Source organism: Doryrhamphus excisus, linkage group LG14 (assembly GCF_037039965.1).
Source record: "Doryrhamphus excisus strain RoL-2023G ecotype Guam linkage group LG14, RoL_Dexc_Guam_v1.1, whole genome shotgun sequence".
NCBI classification, from domain to species: Eukaryota; Metazoa; Chordata; class Actinopteri; order Syngnathiformes; family Syngnathidae; genus Doryrhamphus; species Doryrhamphus excisus.
This window is the reverse complement of record NC_136370.1, coordinates 10,362,551-10,384,460: the sequence shown is the minus strand read 5'-3', so window position 1 is coordinate 10,384,460 and position 21,910 is coordinate 10,362,551. Positions and strand designations below refer to the sequence as shown.

At 40.5% G+C, this 21,910-nt stretch overlaps 1 protein-coding gene across 4 annotated transcripts in view; it reads left to right on the top strand.

Annotated features, from left to right (window-relative positions):
* alk (ALK receptor tyrosine kinase) overlaps positions 1–21,910 on the top strand; it is a 266,664-nt gene that overhangs the window by 115,093 nt on the left and 129,661 nt on the right. For 2 of the 4 annotated variants that reach the window (XM_058091041.2, XM_058091039.2), the window contains exon 4: positions 21,541–21,745. In XM_058091041.2, the coding sequence (XP_057947024.2) occupies positions 21,541–21,745 (205 nt within the window). Of the gene's footprint in view, positions 1–6,583; positions 6,662–21,540; positions 21,746–21,855; positions 21,889–21,910 lie in introns of those variants that run through there. The other 2 variants (XM_058091042.2, XM_078795990.1) reach the window with 2 other exon arrangements.

Below are 21,910 nucleotides of genomic sequence, written 5' to 3'. Positions count from 1 at the left end.
CCCCAATATGAAAGGTGCTGGTTTGGTCCTCAGTCCTACTGTTACCATACCGTAGTATCCATGGGCTAGATCCTTCATGGTGCACATTGTACTGGAAGCCCTTTGAGACTGAACGGGAGATCACTCTACAATTCTGTTGACCCTATAATGCAGAGAGATAATAGTTCAGAAGTAAACAAAAATGGTGGACAGGTAGAAGCTTGTGAAAACATATTGAAAACTGGACAGGTCTCCTGGTTACCCTCTCATTTAGAAATGCTTACTTTTTTTGTACCTGCGTGGACAGACAGGGCATGCCCGTTGCTCACATTACAGATGAAGTGAGATCATGCTTTGATCTGTTCATCACCGATGATATAATCCAGCTCTATTTTGGAGACAACTATGCCTGCCAATTTTGGCCAAGGTTTACCGCTCATGGGATGAGAGCACCAGCAGCCTGTGGAGTGACCAGTCAAAGTGTACCATCTTCTCACAAAATTTGAGATGCCAATGTTTGCAGTTGGCAGTTGACTGCGGTTCGATGATCATCCCACATCTGGCAACAAGCTCACAGTGCTATTGTGGCACTGAAACAGAAACAGGAACACCAGCTATTTCTTCACTTCAATCCTGCTGGAGACATCTGCACAGATAAGCAGATGCTTGCTTTTTTTACATTCTCAGCAAACCAATCAAATTAGTGTGAGTGGCCTATGGCATCTGCACCATAAGTAAACGTGCGTCTGGAAGCAAGAGGGCAGTTTTGTACAGGTCCAGCATGGGAAGAGAGTAGTCAAGGAGCTGAGCGACCAGTCCCAGGGTGTACCCCGCCTCTCACCCGAAGTCAGCTGGCATAGGCTCCAGCATAACCCTGCGACCCTAGTGAGGATAAACGGCATAGAAAATGGATGGATGGATATTGCTGCTGACAAGATGGACCTGGTTGGGACAATGAAATGCAACAACCCAGTGCTTCCCCCGATGCTGCTCAAATTCAACCAGGCAAAGATCCAATCAGTCCCTCATGTTTGGCTTTGCCAAGACCCACACAGCTGTCTCCTACATCCACCATGGTGGCAGAAGAGCAAGGGCTTCAGCAAAGGAGAGTGCCAGCTTGAGTCGATACCCAGGGACCGTCATAAAAGGTGATCGTGCGTACAGTACACTGGCCACCAACAACTACTGCATGTGTAAAAAGTGTACACATACTTACATACTATGTGTATGTACTACATGGTCGGCGGTTAAGAACTGACGTTGTGGGGTTCAGCGTTCCGTTTTAGAATATTGTGGCTTACTGCAGCAACAGTAACCTGTGTTTTTATGCAGGGATTTATATTAACAAATTTAATGTTGGATATTTATTATTGTGTGTGAGATCATTCAAACCCACAATAAAAGCCTATTGTTCTGGTGATCGAGTTTGCTGTTTGTGTGTCTCACCAAACATTACTATTGACCAGTTTAGAAGACTACGGACCATCCACAGTGTATTTGAATGTGTCTTCTGAATTTCTTGTATATTATCATTATCACTATTGTTATCATCATCTGGATATACGGTATTCAGTCTTTATACTTAGCCATGTTAATCCATGGTGAGCCCCTTCATTTTTACCTTTATCAACAATTACTCTTTTGTAACTGCTGGTTTTTTGCAGTGATTCATCAGCTCAGTCTTGAGACGTCTTGGTGGAAAGGCTAAAGTTACCCACCCCAAGAGCTTTTTCCTTCACCCTTCATTTCTCAGACTCCCTTGTCCAACCTGATAAGTCACTGGTAATGATCCGCTATGGATTAGCCAAGGTTGCTTTTCTCTTTTCATCAATGATTAAACCTTGAGAACTCCTCTGATCCAAGAGGTTACTGCATCATGGCGAAACAAGAGTGGCGTAAGACCAATTTCTAATGTACAAACTTGTAATTCTTCTCTCCGTGTTTGAGGTCAAATGTGGCATTAGCTGTCAAGGTCCACAAGGCATATTCAAGATTTTACAATTATGTTTTACTTATTTACTGTATTCATCTGGACTTTCCTACATTACTAACACAATGTAAAGCACATGTGTAGATTCATGCAATTGAATGGTCTTGACAAACACATTATTTTTATGGTCTTGACAAACACATTATTTTTATGTTCGCATTGCCATATATTTTATCAATTTAGCAATGTGGTGTAACAATGTGGTTCCAATTTTTTTTTGATACATATGTGAATAAGAGAGTTAAGCGAGTACACCACTCTCTGTATCTGTATCCAAAATTCTCCAAAAAAACTCCAAATTGTCCATAGGTATGAATGTGAGTGTGAATGGTTGTTTGTCTATATGTGCCCTGTGATTGGCTGGTGACCAGTCCAGGGTGTACCCCGCCTTTCGCCCAAAGACAGCTGGGATAAGCTCCAGCACCCCCGCTACTCTTGTGAGGATAAGCAGTAGAAAATGAATGAATCTGACATCTTGAAATATCCAACAAAGCCATTGCAAAATTCATGACAATGCCACAGTAAATACATTAGGTTTCATAAATGACCTTAATTTCCAGTTATTACAGCACACTTAGATTCATTATGGTGTACTGAACAAGTACTAAAGAACTTTGTATATCTGTGCCAAGAGAGAAAGTCACAGAAACCAATCAATCTCTTCCTTGAAGACCGATGTCTTCAATTCCATACACAGGACGACAGCCATATCCTGCTTGCTGCCAAGCTATCTGTCCTTACTCAATCCATCTGCTTATTGATCCTGCACTGAGCATGAGAACAATGAGGTTGTGTACCTAATGTAGAAATAGGAAGGCTAGACTATTTGGTTGATTACTTGCTATAACTATTGTCATCTGGCCCCCATGAGCTCATCCTTCTCTGAGAGAAGGGCTTCCTTGATGCTGTAGCTAGGCTTGTCCACTCATCCACATAGCCGTAACTCATCACTGATTTTTTTTGTGTAAATGTGAGATTCTGTTTTCTAAATCTTTGTATTTTGTATAATATTTGCTTTGTATTTTACATATTTACATTTCAGTAAAACAAGTATGTCCTAACATCCTGTGTCCTAAACTTTGAGGAAGCTAAACAGCTAGCCAACGAGAGCTGGAGTTGGTCACTTTTAGGAAAACATCGCCCCCCAGCATTTTCATACAGAATTGCATATTACTCAGACCTCTGCCCTAATTTTATAAATCTAGTCCACATTTGAATGTTTTTTGAATTACTTTCCTTGGTGACTAATTACATTTATGAAGGAGTACTAGCCTTTACTAATTAACTTATTTTTTAGAGAAAGCAACTAGTAACTAGTGGTGGACAGATTGACAGATCTCTGTTGTCTGTCACAGTGCAGGGAAAGCTCACCCCCCCCCCCCCCCCCTTGTGTCTGATTTACCATCACATGACTCAGCAGCAACAGGCAACCAGACACTGCCCATATCCACATGCCAAGTGGCAAGTCATGTCTTCTTGCACACCCAAGCAGACAAAAACACAATTATGCATTTTGCAACCTACAATTAGATGCAGTGTTTTTTTTTCCAATGGAATATTTCTCCTAGTATTGGAACAAAATACAAACTGTCAAAATTTCAACAGTGTGTATATCACATACGAATTCAATTACTTATGTAGTTTCCCTTTGAAAGTATATGCACACTGACAAAAAAGCAATAATGAATTTGTACAGATACAGATTTGTGCACATGAATACACACACTGTGAACTAACATTGATTTACATTGTGTAGTTTTGCACTGATGTTATGATTGTACTATACATTCCCTGTGGGCTCCATATATAACCATAGGAAATAGCATCAGTGCTTTTGGGGCTCCTATTTCCATGCCTCTGTTAATATCACTATATATTACTGTACCTGTACTGTATATTCATAATGACACTTGGGAAACAGAGATAGAAAATGATGAATCAGAATAGTGTACAAGAATGATGGCAAAGCAAGAGTGAAATAAGGTAGGTTGTTGTGGGCTACAGAAAAAGCTGAGTCTTCTCCCGAAGACCAGTTCACTACAGATGACAGGAGCGTGGAAACAACTGTCTGTGGTGGTGCCCCTGTTTAGTGTGTTCAAGGCAACGTTCACTAAAGAGTCAATCTATAGCATGGCTGCGATGTGTTACATTATCAGCAAAAATAATGCTTAAAACGTATTATTTTTCTACTCATTAATATTGTCTCTCTAATTTCATCCTGAATAGAGGTTGCTCCCCACGGAACTAGCAAATCAAGTGGGAGAATATCATTTAAAATCCAAGTGAGACGTCCATTCCTTATTCCTTCCCATTCTTTCTGTATTATCTCCAGACTCCCTTAAAGGGGAACTGCACTTATTTTGGAATGTTTGCCCATCAATCACAATCCTTATGTGAAACATGAACACATACTGTATTTCATTCCCTTTTATCTGCATTCAAGTACAAGAAAACAAGTTAATATGAGCTAGCTAACAACAGCTAGAATTTGGAAGTGAGCCCTCAAAGAAATTTGGGATGGCTTTGAACACTCGATTTCACTCTGCGACAAAATACTGTAGACCAGTCACGCTTCTTTGATATGAAATAATATTACTTACTGTTCCCCGAATAGGGCATTCTTAAAAAAAGAAAGAAGAAAGAAGAAGCAGAAAGAACTGGCACAACTGGCTTATCATTATTACATGTCAACATTTTAGACAAATTAAGTGGATTTTTTTTTCTATTGGCAGGATCCATTTATGCTACGGGTTTGTTAAATGACAATTTTAACATAGTAAATAATAATATGTAATATAATGTGATGCAAAAACACTGTAATCTAAGTGTTTGGTCAATTTTCATTAAAAAAACAAACCGTGTTTAAATAAACACCAGTGTCAAAGGGCATCGAACTAATGAGGCCTTTGCAAATGGTTAATTGAATTAAATGGCTTGCCAGAAACACAGAGTGCCGTTTAGTTTCAAGTCCTATTAAAAGTGCAGAGGAATCTAAATTGTATTAATGCAACACTCAATAATTGCAGATCCTGAAGGAAGATACCTCATTATGAATATAACAATTAATAACACACCATTTACACTTGCCAATATTTATGGACTAAACAATGATGACCCAATTTCATTTCATACCCGCTCTGCAACTTTACATGACAAATCATTTCAGCTGGAGACTTCAAAACTTGCCCCTTCAATTTGGTATTTAATGAATACGCAGACTTAAACTCTAGCCATGAACGAATGAACCACTGAATGTTCAATATTTCAAGTTAGTTGACATAATGAGGTTTATGTTTTTTTTCATTTTTTTAATTTTAATATAATTATTTAGTTTAAATAAAGCAGGTATGCATGTGTATATAATCTCTCTCCAATACAGCACAACTACATGACTGCCATTATCACTATCGTGTTTTTTTTTTCCATTCACATTTGATTTCTGACCCCCACCCCCAACATCACACAGCCCGTACACAATTGTTACTTGTCCTATGTTTTATGTATCGGGTTGTGTAACCCACTCATGTATGTAAATACAAACTTTGTATGTTCATCACTGCTGTAAATACACACTTAATGTTTGCAAAATTAAATAAAAAAATAATAGTGCATTCTAAATACGACATAATTTGAAGTCTAAAGTCCGTATCTGTTGCAGCAGAATGCAGTCACCATTTTGCTTATTCATATGCCAGGGTGAATTTATGATATCAGATCATGGCAATATCATTCATGAATAGATTTAAATAGTAATTAGTTTAAATCACTTGGTCGTGGCACTTTTCATTATTGTTGGAATTTTATATTTCCTCGCCAGGGCCTTTGCTAATGGGAGGACGCTGTTATGTGTGTACCTTCTTAGGATATTATTAAACAATGGAATCGATCAATTGGTTAATGCAGTGTATTCTATATTAGAGTGTGACATTGAGTTTAAACCAATAAAACAGGAGTATTATGGAACAATGCACAGAAACCAATGCAAACTGGAGGCACTGGTAGAAATCTCATAGCCAGCCAACAGCCAGCCAACAGCCTGGCCAGCCAACAGCCAGCCAACAGCCAACAAGGTAGGCCGGATCCACCACTACCACCAACAGCCAGCCATCAAGCTAGGCCGGATCCACCACTACCACCAACAACCAGCCATAAAGCTAGGCCGGATCCACCACTACCACCAACAGCCAGCCATCAAGCTAGGCCGGATCCACCACTGCCACCAACAGCCAGTCATCAAGCTAGGCCGGATCCACCACCACCACCACCACCAACAGCCAGTCATAAAGCTAGGCCGGATCCACCACTACCACCAACAGCCAGTCATAAAGCTAGGCCGGATCCACCACTGCCACCAACAGCCAGTCATCAAGCTAGGCCGGATCCACCACCACCACCACCACCAACAGCCAGTCATAAAGCTAGGCCGGATCCACCACCACCACCAACAGCCAGTCATAAAGCTAGGCCGGATCCACCACTACCACCAACAGCCAGTCATAAAGCTAGGCCAGATCCACCACTACCACCAACAGCCAGCCATCAAGCCAGGCCGGATCCACCACCACCTGGATTCAAACTACTGATGATAACATCTTTGAGAGAGCGTGACTGCCCAGCGTGTCTGCCGAGCTGCTTGAGGACCCACAACTACAATCAGGATCCCGAACAACTGGTCGGCCGAGGCCAAAAAAGGTGCATACTTTTTTCTTGCTGTGTCTCTGTATTCTGCGGCTGCATCAACATGCATCCTTTAATAAGATCTCCCTCTGCATACTGGTTTTTACTGCTCATTTTACTGTTCATTATGACCCAGCCCTCCTGTGATACTAGCAGACTTTTGCACTGGCCTATAACAGTTACCTATGGGGTTAGTACGCTGGACTTCCCAATATTTCCCAATGATGCTCCCACTTTCTGGATCACAAAAAATGCAGGACTTTTCAGACTTTCTGCTTCACACTCCCCACTTTACTCTTTTGTATTACTGCAGCCATTTCTTGACTCTCCCCTCCCGTTACCTGGCAAATTAACTATGAAAGACAAAAGCATTAATCCAAAATCATACCATGGCTCCACCCTAATTGTTCTTATGTTACTTATCTCAGGGAATATTCATCCTAACCCAGGCCCGGCTACCTTTAGTCATGCTGTCCTTCCAAATATCTTGGCCTCTGGTTGAACACGTCCCTTTCCTTCACCACCCATATCAAGCACCTACAGTCAAAAGTCAAAGCTCGCTTGAGCTTCCTCTATCGCAATAAGTCCTCTTTCACCCGTTCAGCAAAACATACACTTGTCAAAATGTCCATCTTGCCCATTTTTGATTATGGTGACACCATCTATAGGATGGCGTCTCAGTCCACTCTGAAGAAGCTGGATATTCTTCACTGTGTTCACTATGGAATTTAGAAGGTCACAACCAACTATGGTAAGATGTTAAATGAATACCCGTGGAGAGTGAATAGGCCATATGTTAGCGATGTCGGAAAAAAATGCAGTTTTGAAAACATTCTTAATGTGCTTTTGAAATGATAGAGTTGACTGGCCAAGTGTAGCGTTTTTTCAAAGTTTTATGACTAGAGAAAAAAGGAAACTGCAATGGTTTATTATTTAATTTATGGTATGGCGATGTCTGTGTCTTAAAATAACAGTTTTAAATGAAATAGCCGTTTTAAATAACTGCCTCTGTAAACAACAAAGGATAGTTTGCTGGAATGTGTCTCCCTGTTCATTTTTTTTTTTTTGCTCCACAACAGAAAAAATTACAGAACCTTTGGCTTATTGTGTGTACACCTTTAATAGCATTGATAAAGAGGTCTCATTAATAGTACCTCGGCCCGCACGATAGACAAGTGGCTAGCATGTAAGCCACACAGGCAGGAGATCAGGAAGACCTGTGTTCGACATCTCTGTTTGGAGTTTACATGTTCTCCTCGTTTGTGCGTTTTTTCCGGGTACTCTGATTTCCTCCAACATTCCAAAAACATGCACGTTAGGTTAATTGACTCCAAATTGTCCATAGGTATGAATGTGAAGGTCACAATGAATGGTTGTTTGTCTATATATCCCCTTCGATTGCCTGGCGGCCAGTCCATTGTATACCCCGCCTCTCAACCGCTGGGATAGGCTCCAGCATACTCGCCACCCAAGTGAGGATAAGCGGCATAGAAAATTGATGCATGGATAATAGTACCTCACAATGAAGCTGGTTTGACCCACTGTCAGTCTCTGTCTTTTCCTCGCTCATACACATTTGTAAAATAGTTAGCACAGCAGGTGTGACATGTTCTCACAGCATGCTATCCTACTGATGTGAACTGATGATCGCCGTCATCACTTACCACACCACACTAATCTCATCACACTGCTTGTAGATGGGAGCCTGAGCATGGTCTTACCCGCACCGGTCGTAATTAGATGAGCTCACATGTATAGTGGTGCATCTTATCTTGTGTAATATCATTAATGTCAGATGGTTTGATCAAAACGAGTGACCTCTTAGTTTACTTTTAACCACCATAATACTGTACACACATTCACCCCCCATTACTTGTGAAGATCTAATTATTGCAATGATGCAGTGGTGAGAGGATATTAAAGGTCAGAGAAAATATAAATGATGGTTGTCAAGTAACAGTATAAAATACCACACTTAAGTGCTCTTTAGTCTGTGGCTTTCCCAACTGTTAATCTGTATTTACTGCGGTAGACACACCACAGACATTCAGTGAAGTTCAAGGCTTGTGAGGCGCTGACTATTTTGAAGTTTGTTTTAATGGTAATACAGGTTGCTGTTTGAGAGGATAACAAGAAAAAGAAGATAATAATCCACTTCGGTTTCAAATTGTTTTCAAATAATTTTCTTGACAGTGGAAATAAAAAGGCGGCACGGCGGTCTAGTGGTTAGCGCGAGACCAGGGTTCAGTTCCACCCTCGGGCATCTCTGTGTGGAGTTTGCATGTTCTCCCCGTGCATGCGTGGGTTTTCTCCGGGTGCTCCGGTTTCCTCCCACATTCCAAAAACATGCTAGGTTAATTGGTGACTCCAAATTTTCCATAGGTATGAATGTGAGTGTGAATGGTTGTTTGTCTATATGTGCCCTGTGATTGGCTGGCGACCAGTCCAGGGTGTACCCCGCCTCTCGCTCGAAGACAGCTGGGATAGGCTCCAGCACCCCCGCGACCCTCGTGAGGAAAAAGCGGTACAAAATGAATGAATGAATGAATGGAAATAAAAAATTCATTCAGTAGCGCAAAAATATATTTTTTGTGCATTTGACTTGCTGCTCTTCAGCTAGTGATGCTCCTATAGGAACCCGACCTTTAACGTTATAGCAGTTGAAAACAAACAGTAATTTATCTTTTCAAAATGTCCGCTTTGAAGATATAGCCATATGTGTTAGATCCCGAATCCAATCTGTTGTTGTTGAATTGGCATGTTTGTATTATATTTTATGTCCAAAGTCTTTTAACAATGGTGTTTTCTCGGAAAACCCCCGAGGGTAAACCCACTCTTATTATTTCTTTCCCCCATATACATAGAGGAGAAGAGTCAACTTAACTATTAACTGCTTCAAATTGAATTGCCTTGCGGCACATGCCGTCTCTGGCTGAACATAGTGGTGTTTACATGAACATTTCACTGTGAAAAAACCTTCCTAAAAAATGCAGTGCATGAAAAATTGGTCAACCTTGACAGAGTATTGATTTGTGATTATTCAACACATCCAACAGGGAGCTAGTAGGGTTAATTACTTTAAACAAGACACAGACAAAATGCTTTTTCAATAACATAATGCCACAATGACATGACGAGTTTGCATGACAAAAATGTGTTCACTTGTACGACATTATGTATACGCTACGACTCGTTGAGAAGGAGAATAACCCACCTCAACGAATGCCTTCTCATCTGATTTTGGATCTACTGATTACCGTAACACATCGATTTGTTCCAGTTTCTTGTAAATATATTCTTCTCTCTTTAATTACCATTGTTTCCTAGCAATGCAAAGCTAACAAGTAAGGATGAGCGAGTACACCACTATCCATATCCGTATCTGTTCACCCATCTAAATTATCTGTATCTGTACTCTCAGTGGTGTTTTTCAATGTTTCGTCATGATTGCTGTGTGTTTGACTTTTTGATTGTTTAGAGTCTTTGAATTATATTTCTATCATGAATTGTGGCGGTTAGGTACTATATATACCTAATGGTGAAATCTTGCAGTAGGCATGATCCCTGCCTTTTAAAATGTAGTATTCCAATAGCTAAAATGTGCTTGAGTATTTTTACTTTTCTGACCACATTCTGCTTGTGCTCATTCCTCTTCTCTTCACGGTCTACCTCAGAGCATCATTCTCTTCTGGGACCATGTGATATATCTGGTGCAGGTGTCTAGCTGTCAGATTGAAAATAGTTGTGGCGAAGCACAAGCTAATACCTGTTAATACGTGCTTTAAATCCAAAAAGTGGCAAACCAAAAAATCAGTAGAAATGAGGGACAACTGTGACGAGGCGAGACAGCTGAAAGTATGGGATTCTACCAAGAATATTGGGAGGGTTAGCTAGTAAACTACCCTGCCATCAAAGAACAAACAACATGTGAGGGCTATATGCATCATAATCTAATGCATGTTTGATTATGCTGCAACCTGTTGACAAAAAGTCAGGCCATTGTACTGAGCCACTTTGTTGTGTCAGAGGAAGTTAAAAGCCTGCTCTCCGAGGGATTGATTTCATGGTTCAGTAACATTGCATCTGTTTCAGACCTCCAAAGAGTTCCTTTGTGCGAGAATGCTTTTTTCACAAGTTCTTTGTTCAATCCTGTTGCAAGTCAAGGAGTTGAAGAGCTGCCTTATGTTACTCCATAGGGAGTAGTAGGAATAAAGTAAAACAATAAATGTGTTTTAAATACAGTATTTAAAGGCTCAGATGTGACCCTTTTTACACGGAAAACCAGACGTATCACAGATCTTGGCTCATCGAAAAAAATATATATAAATGTTAAAGTGGACCTATAGAGCAGCTACACACAATAACCCACACAGAAAACGTTTTAGATTTTGCAGAATCTACACATATTCCAGCTGCATTTCCATTGATTTGTGCTTCCTGCTAAAAAGGTCTGTTTTAATTTATCCCACCCAGGCATGCCCACTCCACTGTGATTGGTCACACATGCAAAGTGCTTCCTAACTGTGAACCATATAAGGAAGTCCGCCCATCTGTGACATCACAACGGAACAGTTTTACCACGCCTTTTCAAACCGAGCTTTTTGAGCCATCCTAAACTTCTTTTTCCAAATGTGCAAACCTCATTATCTGAAACTATGGCATCATTTAACACGAGAATACATTTTAACTCCATAGGTCAGAAAAGTATAGAAAAAGCATAATATGTCTCCCTTAAGTTACACTATGTCTACAATTAATTATATTTGACGTATGTATGTATGTGACAAAGCAAATTAGTCCAAATTAACATTTTATTTACTTATTTATTTAATCATAAATTGGGATTTACTTCAGCTTCCCCACAACATTGCATAGGATAAGTGGTAAAGAACAAACAGATTAAAATAACACTATAGAAGACATAAATAAGGGTCACCTGTGTTGCTATAAATGGGAAGATGAGGGGCGGGTGGACAGGAAGTGAAATCAGGGTTCAGAGTTGAGTTTTAACTTTGCATGGGTTGAGGCAGCAACAGTAGCTTGTGTTTTTGTTTTATTAGGGATTTTTTTAGCGTGCCTATTGTGACATAACTCAAACCTGCAATAAAAGCCTGATATTCCTCCCTCCCAGGAGGCCCGCCCCACTATTTGAGAAGCACTGCACTAAGAGCAGAAATGGCATTTCTCTATAGGCACTTCATCTGCCTGAGGACCTGTTAATAGTTCCAAGAGTGGATCAAGAGCTTTTGCAAAATACCCTTATTTCCCCAATTCATATCTCCTGTAGTATAAATACATGGTAATACTAATAATGACATTTATGTCAGAAAAAACATAAGGGAATACATTTTTGGACTTGCCCTAATAGTAAGAACAAATGTCCTACACAAGGGTTACCTAGCCCATCTGACTTTCCACTTCAAAGATAGCAAGTCTGCCTTTTATTTTTTCCCCTTTTTGCCTCATGCTTGCTCTGTTTTGCTCGCACAATTGTGCTGAGCTCTTTGATGGCAGGTGGGATGAGAGTACATGCTGAGTAGAAACAGAATTGACTATTGACACTAATGAGATGGAGAGCCAGCCAATAGAAAAAAAAGTCTCCCTCACTGCACTTCAGGCACCATTGTCAAAGTGAATTGCTGGTGGTGAGTGTGGAGTAGAAAAGTTAATGGCACAAATATCAAATGAGTTCAAAGTTGTTGGCTGTGTGATGAATGCACCTAATAGGAAATGCACTGCAGGGGTTATTTACTATATCCATGGCAGAGAGCATTCAAGGGGTGATGGGTCTGTTCCTTCCAGCTATGAGCTCCAGTAAATGGGTGAAATTCGAGTACATGTTGTCTTTCCTCAGGGCACATGCCTTAAGGCAAAGAGCCATGGTTTAGCTATACAACAGGCATGTACCTGGAATTGAAATGAGACACAAACCCGTTATAAAACATCAAGGATGCATCAGCAGTTAACTAAAAGCTTTGCAGAAATGCAAGGCCTCGGGTACCTCTTTGGTGCAAGCCATCACCTGTGTAAAAAAAAAAAAAAAAAAAAAAAAAACACAGTGGCCTCGACCCACCTATCCATCCATTTTCTATTCTACTTATCCTGCTCAGGGCCACAAAGAAGCTGGAGCCTAACCATGCTGATTAAGGAAGAGAGTCAGGGTACACCCTGGACAGATAACTAGTCATTCACAGGACACAAAAGCTGAGTTTGCGCCAAGGGGTCACATTCAAGTATGGCTCATGTCAGCTGTGTAAATAGCGTGATACCTTAGCATCAGGACAGTGAGTAATTCGACAATGAATTGAAAAAAAATTGTCTAACGCGTCACAGTACATTCCTGCTGACATTATCTGTAAAAGGGGTAGAGTCCTTTGTCTATGTAAATTGTACTTTTGTTCCAATGTTTCTGTTGCTACCGTAGTGTGGCTGTTGATAAGAACAGAGAACCTTCTTGCTGTGAGATGCCAATCACGAGAAAAATATACTGCGACATTGACCTAACAATCTTTACATTCCCATTTTAAACTGACCAATTTAATGGGAAGCCATGCAGAGATGCATAACTGTGATTGAAGCAAACATTACATTCTCAAGAGGTCTTGTGAGCGTGCTGTGGATGATAATATACATTTTAAAGGCCTCCATAGTTACGTCACTGCTGATGGCAGAAAAAGGGTCTTTTCACTCTTCACAAAACAGCCCGATACCTGGTGTGCCTGATCATATTTTTTGTGACTTATTCAAAACAAAAAAGTGTTATCATGGAGATGGTTGTTTGCTTTGCGTTCAGCTGTTTGAAAATGAACCAGATTGGTGAATTTCAGCATTTGCGATTTAAAGGAGACCTATTATGCTCATTTTCAACCCTTTTTATTGAGTTGTGGACTCCTATAGAGAAGCTACACACAGCTTTCTACATCTTCCAGAATCTGCACCTATCCCAGTTCTATTTACTTGGATTTTCAAAATTGTCTGATTTAATTAATCCGACCCACGGCCCGCCTCTGGGCATACCCAATCTGCTGTGATTAGACACATTCCCAAGCACTCTCAAGGACTTCCGGACAACTTCCGAACCCCACAATTCTATATCATTGTGTAGGACCCTAATTACTCATGTATCATCCCAATGAATATCTCAATTAGAACATAATGAAAATACTAAAATACACAGTTATTTATAGCTGATATCTATGGTGACCGAAAGGACAATATCGCAGTTACAAGCGCCCGGAATTGGTTTTCTCCGCAGGGTGACTGAGCTCTCCCTTAGAGATAAGGTGAGAAACACTGTCATCCGGGAGGGACTCTAACTAGAACCGCTACTCCTCCGCATTGAGAGGAGCCAGATGAGGTGGCTTGGGCATCATTAGGATGCCTCCTGGATGCCTCCCTGGGGAGGTGTTCAGGGCACGTTCAACCGGTAGAAGACCTCCGGAAAGACAGGACACAACTGGCCTGGGAACGCCTTCGGATCCGCTGGGAGGAGCTGAAAGAAGTGGTCGTGGAGAGGGAAGTCTGGGCCTCCCTGCTCGGGCTGCTGCCCCCGCGACTCAACCTCGGATAAGCGGTAGAAGATGGATGGATGGATGGATGGACGCTGGTATCTCACCATGTGCATTGAAAAAAAATGTAGATATCTTCGATGGTGCCCCTGATCTGGTAACTTATCAGATACTTTTCAGGGCTTTGCTTAAGAGACATAGCAAGACAGTAAAGCCGCCATTGGTGTCTATTGGAAAAACGCCAGACTGTCATTGTAGGTTCTTGAAAATGCTGAAAGCCTGGGTGCCAGTGAAAGTGCTGAGATCTATTCCCTGCGTGTTCTTTTCTTGTGTCTCCTGCCAGTCTGCTTGAAGCCAAGCTGAACTACTGCCCAAAACCAAAGGTGGAACAGGGCCTCCTAAGCACAGTACTGTTTGACTCCAAACGTTGCAGGCTGAGTTTTCAAAACATATTGAAATACAGCCCTTTGCTCATTTGCTCAGTGAAATCGAAATGTAGGATACTGTATATTGCACAATTGTCAACTTGAATAATGAAAAGCTATACTGTAACTACAAAAGGTTAAAATTTGTTGTATGACTCTCGAGAGACGCGAGAAAGACGCTGGTCTTTCTAAACATGTTGAATTGTGAGTATGGCTTAAAATCCAACAGAGTGGTGGAAGACTTGGTTACCATAGTGATTGCATTCTTTTTTTCGGGCTATGTACTGAAGCAAACCAACAACAGTGATGATCGAGATAGGCAGAAAGGAAGGAGTATCTCCCAGCAGAGCGCATTAAAACAAAGAGCAACACAAATAGATTTGGGGCTCCAGGGTTGGGGTTAGCTCACTGCATGTAAAAAAAGAAATATATTATATAGCCTTTTGCTATGACTTTCTTTACGAGCTACGGTAGTGCACATTGTCGATTCCAGGTTTTATTCCAGTATCAGTGTAACTAAACATATACTTTCAACATGATAGCTGGTTAGATGGTTTGCAAGTATACTGTGAAAAATTGTAAAAATTGCTCAATTTGCAGATTTCCTATTCAAACACAGAGAAAAAAGTGAAGATGAGGATTATTCTCATTTTTGGTTGTCCACTTAAAAGGATAGTTTGGCTTTATTTAATTCTTATTTTTTAATGATCTGTGTGAAGTTGGTGATTCATGCAAACAGGAAATAAGATGTCAGCCTTCACTGATCACCGTATTTTTCTCAAAAAAACTACATAACAGCATTCAGCACTTCAAGCAAAGTTTTCCAAGTGACTATCTCCCAGCCAAATTAGACTAGAGCAGACAAAAAAAACAAACACCGGCAGTGACCCAAGGAGGTGTATAACGCTCTTGTGTGAATACACTGAAATTCACCACATACGAAAAAAGTTCAAGATTTTCAATTCACATTGTTTTCTGGGTTCCGTGCTGATTTAAAGGTATTTATATAATATTATATACTATATTACTTTATTTTTTATATATACTTTAAAGGTATTGCACACATCATTGCACATCTAAAATCCTATATTGATTAACAGGGTTATTATGGGCAGCCAAGTCAGCTATGGTTGTTTTTTTCCAGGATTGTGATTAGCCAAAAGATGCATGACAGCTGGTGAATGTGTTTTTTTATGTGAACATACATTTTTCTTTAAGTCCACTTCTACTTAAAGACAGACAAAAAACAGTCACTCGCTGATGTAGTAGGGGAAAGGTGTGTTTTTGAATCGCTGTGTTCGAGTGCACTGTTTAAACACAGTAAAGTTGAATGTCAAGGTCAGATCACAACACATTTGATTTCAGTTATTAAATCAGAAAACCAGACACCTTGTTTCATATTTTGTTGTGTTTTTGTCGGCCAGAAACGTCACTGTCAATATCGCTATGAACAGTCTCTGTGCATAAGGACAAGAGCTCACATTTGAACCCTAAACTATTTTCTCTGAGGAGCTGTTAGATCAAGTGTGTTTGGGTAAGACAAAGAGGCTTGACATGTTCTGTGAGTACCTGTGAACACCATGTTCATCATGCCTCCGGCACACACTGAACAGCATGGGGCCCTCTGTATTGATGCACGGGAGAGAATGTGTTCGCTGCACCACGGTGTGATGCCAGCCATCCAATAATAAACATAAGGACTTGTTGAGTAAGGCTGAGTAGTGTGTACTTGATTTTAATCTGAGATTGTGGCAAATAGTAAACTACTGCTGTGTATCTCAATACTAGCAATGTCAACTTTGGTCTGCATGGTAATCGAAGCCTCACACCAGTGAGAAAAGCGTTGGTGGGCTTTCTTTCAGTTTGGTTGAACAGCTACACTGTGTGGGTGTAAATCTTGTGCAAACCTTATTACATTACAATTGTTATAATTGAAAAGGTTCTTAGAACCTGGAGCTTATGTGTTTTTGCCATGGGAAAAAGGCTCTAAGCTTTCTTGTCGAAAAGCAGCATTTAGATTATCCCTGGAAAGCAGTCCAGGCAGGAGAAGTTGGCAGGGGAAAGAAACGTGGACTTTTTCCCAGGAGAGAGTGATCCATCACTTCCTTTACCTTGCTGAGAGGCTGCTGGCTGGATCTTCCTTAGTTCACATCCAGTGCAGCATCAACAACCCAAACCAAAACAAATACTACACACATATACATGCAGCATGTACATACAGTACCAATACAGTGAACGGTGGTGTGCAAATTTCGAATTTGGACAAATTCATTAAATATGTAATACAGTAAAATGTATTTATGGCATCATTACACATGGTTTTACTGGTTCTTATTTGAAATGCATTTAAGATAAATGTCGAATCTCCCAACTCTATAATGAGACGAGATCTCGAATTTTAGGGATTGGCTCAAAGAGGACAGCATGGCGGTTAAGTGGTTAGCACGTAGACCTCACAGCAAGGAGACCAGGGTTCAATTCCACCCTGGCCATCTCTGTGTGGAGTTTGCATGTTCTCCCCTTGCATGCGTGGGTTTTCTCCGGGTACTCCGGTTTCCTCCCACATTCCAAAAACATGCTAGGTTAATTGGCGACTCCAAATTGTCCATAGGTATGAATGTGAGTATGAATGCTTGTTTGTCTATATGTGCCCTGTGATTGGCTGGCGACCAGTCCGGGGTGTACCCCGCCCGAAGACAGCTGGGATAGGCTCCAGCACCCTTGTGACCCTTGTGAGTATAAGCGGTAGAAAATGAAAGAATGAATGGGTCAAAGAAATGCTATTAGTATTTCCATAAAGAGTGATCAATCAGTCTTCTTGAATGCTATTTTAACTGATTTGCCAAGAGGGAACATCGGGGGGCTTTTGTCCACTCTGAGGACTAACTAATTTATGTATACATTCCTTTTTGTCTCCGCTTCAAAGGAACTGTGTGACCCAATTCTGTTGGATCTTCAGCCGATTTGCTGTCCAAGACCGTGTAATGTAAAAAAGGAGCCAGACCAAATTTTGCTGAAAATGCATCATCATCAAAATCAGTTTGAAGTATACTGTATAGTATCATAGTGGGTTACTTGTTGGTAGGCTGGTGTAACCTGCCTTGTTACTCCAGTCCTGTGCACCACCGTAGGCTCAAAACCAGGACCTTTGATTTGAGAGTCGGGAGTGCTCAGTGTCCAGCTAACAGGCTGGACTTTCAGCTTCACGCTCAGCACGGCTCTTGAAGGAATAGTTCGGATTTGGAGACATTAAGTTGTATGACATCCCCATCAGCAGTGTATTTCATCAACGCCGACTCACACTCCACTGGGTCTACAAACTCCGGTTCTGGTCGAACTTTGGCGATGAAGAATGTAGTTCCGGGTATTGCCGTGGTTTCACAAGTAATGGGTTTGGCTTTTCTAACCAATATCTGTTTAAAAGGGTAATATATTTGCATTACAAAAATGCCTACTCAGTAAAAAAAATTACAAATCGCTCCGCAACAAGATGGCCACGGTGCTCTGTCGCGGAAGTTAATGCGAGCAGTTATAGCAGTTATAGCAGCAGGGTGCTATCTGCTGGATAGCAGCAAGAAAAATATATATTTTTTCCTCTGCTGAATGAATGAATGACTCTGAATGCAAAAAATGGAAATGTGTCTATGCACTCGGTAGTGTGACCAACCACAGCAGAGTGGGCGTACCTGGAGGCAGGCCGTGGGTGAAATACATTAAAACAGAGCGTTTTCGCAGGAACCATGAAATCCAAAGAAATACAGCTGAATATGTGCAGACTCTGGAAGAACTAGAACACTTTCCGTGCTGGTTATTGTGTGTCGCTGCTCTATAGGAGTCCATGACTCAATATATATATATATATATATATATATATATATATATATATGAGAAGTTTGTATGACCAGGAAAGCCGATGAATGCTGAATGGATAAAATGTTGCCCTTGTGCATACACAGTTACAAATGGGTAGGGAGGTCTGATGGATGAGCAGTAAATCCAGCTAAGTTCATGACACTTCAACAACAAAAACTTCATGACTCTGCGAGACCCACTGGCCTCCCATCTATGAAGAATGCTGATATTGTTGGTTTGTACGCTCAACCCAAACTCTGTTGTGAAATTCTCCCTTTCCTGCCTCTGCTGAGTGTTTTAGCCTTTGTCTACATTTTTGAAGACTCTCGGGACTAATTAATGCCCAAGCCTACAAAAATCCCTTTAATACTGTATAACAAGCCGTACATTAGCAACATTATTATATGAAATGCTATGATATTATGTGCGCTCACAATATAATGTGTGTGAGTTATGTTGTTTAAGTGCTCTCTTTAGCCTTGATTGAATGATTAAGGCAAGTCAGAAATATGGCCATAAAGCATTACCATTGCTTGAGATGTATAATACTATATGTGCGCCACTTCATTGGTATTGTTTATTTACACAACAGACTCGTGCGTGATGCTGCTCCAAGTATTTATTGTTTATATACTGTGCAGTTATGCTTACAAGATTACATACAGTATGTTCGCCAAACCTGCTGAGTCAAAAGTTTAAGTTGAAACAAGCAAACAACCACCCAAAACAAGCAGACAAACAAACAAAAACACCATCATTGATGCATGATCGTGCCCACTGTCCTGCTAAAAATACTGTGTATTTCATGAAGCATGTTTAAGATTGGTAAGTGCATACTGCAACGTATTGAGAGTAATAATTTATACCAGCCATGAATGTAGAATGCTTGATGAGAATTTCTCCACTTTCTGAGCATTTTTGATTTTTTTTTTTTTTTTATATTGGTACTGGCTAAGAAAAGTTAATAGTAATAATAATATCTTCCTGTATCTCCCTTCCAGCCTGAAGTTTTCCATTAAATTGGTGTTGGTTGTAGAGGAACACGCATAGATGTGCTGTCCACATAGACTCCAGCTCTCAGGCTCTCTTAGGCAAACAAATTAACCTTCATATTATTAGATCAGGGTGGCAAGCACATAGGCCACACAGTCAGGAGATCGTGAAGACCTGGGTTTTATTCTATACTTCGGCTTCTCTGTGTGGAGTTTGCATGTTCTCCTCTTGCGTGGGTTTTCTCCGGGTACTCCGGTTTCTTCCCACATTCCAAAAACATGCTAGATTAATTGGCAACTCCAAATTGTCCATAGGTATGAATGTGAGTGTGAATGGTTGTTTGTTTATACGTGTCCTGCCGGCGACCAGTCCAGGTCCAGTCCAGTCCAGACAGGCTGGGATAGGCTCCAGCATACCTGTGACCCTAGTGAGGATAATCGGGATATTAAATGGATGGATGGATATTTGGCTCATTATGCAAGCATCCGTGTCTTTGATTTGCAGTCCAAGGTCGGTGGGGTTTGTTTTCCAAATAAAGACAAAATAAGTGAGTCATATTGATTGCTAGTCGATACACATTAAAACTGGTGTGTGCAGTGGAACAAAACATGAGGTTTGCTGGGAAATATCAATCCCATTAAAATGGTGCAGGAAAAGATCACATTGTCCAAATTTGGGCTCCTATTTGAGTTCTTGCATTGTGTATCAGATGTACGTAAGAGTCTTACAGTTATATGGCAAGCTTTCTGATAGCTTGTGATGTCACAATGGCACAAATGATAATGACATGACCCAGCAACAGATTATATATATTTGATTTTTTATTTATGTTTTATATTTTAAAAAAAAATTCCCACAAATTGGGTGCCGAACAGCCTCCTGTGACTGTCTGATCTCTAAGGTACTACATATTGAAGTCACTTGCCTAACACTAATCATTGTCTCTTACTTGATGAATTGGGACTTTGAGAATTTGGAGTATGTCATGTAGCCGTATAGTGAAGTAGTGGAGCAGAACTGATTGTGTCAGATACTCTCAATTAGCATGTCGTATATTATGCTCAGTTCAGCTTGCAGGTTGTACACATTAATTAGGTTGTCGGCAATAGGTGATTGAGCTGTCATTAGCATAATCTGCGATTTCCTGCAAATATAAGATGGTAAAGCTAATCAGACCTGATAAGGAATTTCATAGGAATTGGATCTAATAAACCGATATGAGTACCAGTTGGAAAATGCTTAATTATCTCGTGATGATGCAATAATGGGAAATATCCTCTCCGATCACAATTCAGCTACAGCAAATATTTTGCCTGGCCTTTTCACATTCTTTTATCTCAGTCCAACATATGAATTGCATATTGTCACCACTAATAATAGAAGGTTGTTTGAGTGCAGTTGCCGACATACACAAAGAGATGGTTGTGTAATATACAATCTGATCACCGTTAAGATGGTTTCACAATTATCAAGAGGAGAAAAAACAGGTTTGTAAACAAACTTGAATGGGAATGAAAATAATGAACTTTGTTAAAAACTATTTCCAGATCTACTTGCTCAACGCAGCATAAAAAAATCACAATGACAACATAATAATCTGCGTTGTCACGGCATATTCATTTTGAATGCCTCACGAGAATAATGAAATCTATTAATTCCTTCGGATTTGGCTTTACATTTTTAACTTCAACTCATCAACAGTGCATTCCTTAACAGGGTGCATTAAAAATGGATTTTCCTTTCAAGTTCAACTCTTTGTGCGTCTCCACGCACACACACTCACTTCCTGCCTGAAAGAGCACAATTGATTTGAAAGTGAAATGAGACTTCATAGTGTATCAATGCAAGGAAAAGAATAATACATTTTATTGCTTTGATTTCTCATCTGCAGCCGCATTTTTTAACTTTTTCTCTGTTAAGGGGATCATTGGGTGTTTCGTCTCATGCATTTTCAAATGCGGAAGTTCAGCATTCCCTTCAAAGTAGTTTAAATCAAGACCTTCAGCTCAGGCCTTGCTTAAAAGATATGTGTCTATTTTTAACATTAATATGTCTGTTTTTACACTTCAGTTTTTCTGGTTTTGTTCTCAGTCTTTCGTTTCTCCTTTCCCTATAGGTCAGTTTTTGTGGGTGAATGGTTCTTCCTTTGGGGGCCCTTGGGTGCTGAGTCCATGGCTGTGGAGTGGCCCGACCCCCTGTAGCTTGGACATGGCTTTGTACCTGCACCCCAAGCAAAGTGGGCAGTACACCATATGGCTCATTGAGAGGGATAAGCCTCAAGTTTCTCTCTTCTCCACTGACACTTTACCTCCTATCACGGGGTAAGTACTAGTTTTGTTTGGCACTTGAATGTTGATCCCAGACATTTTTTCAAAAGACATCCCTCAAAGTCCAGGCCATTTTGATAATTTTGATGTCTATTGTGTTCAAGGGCTAGATAAACATAGTACCTACCAAAAGTCAGGTTAGTAGGAATGAGCGAGTAC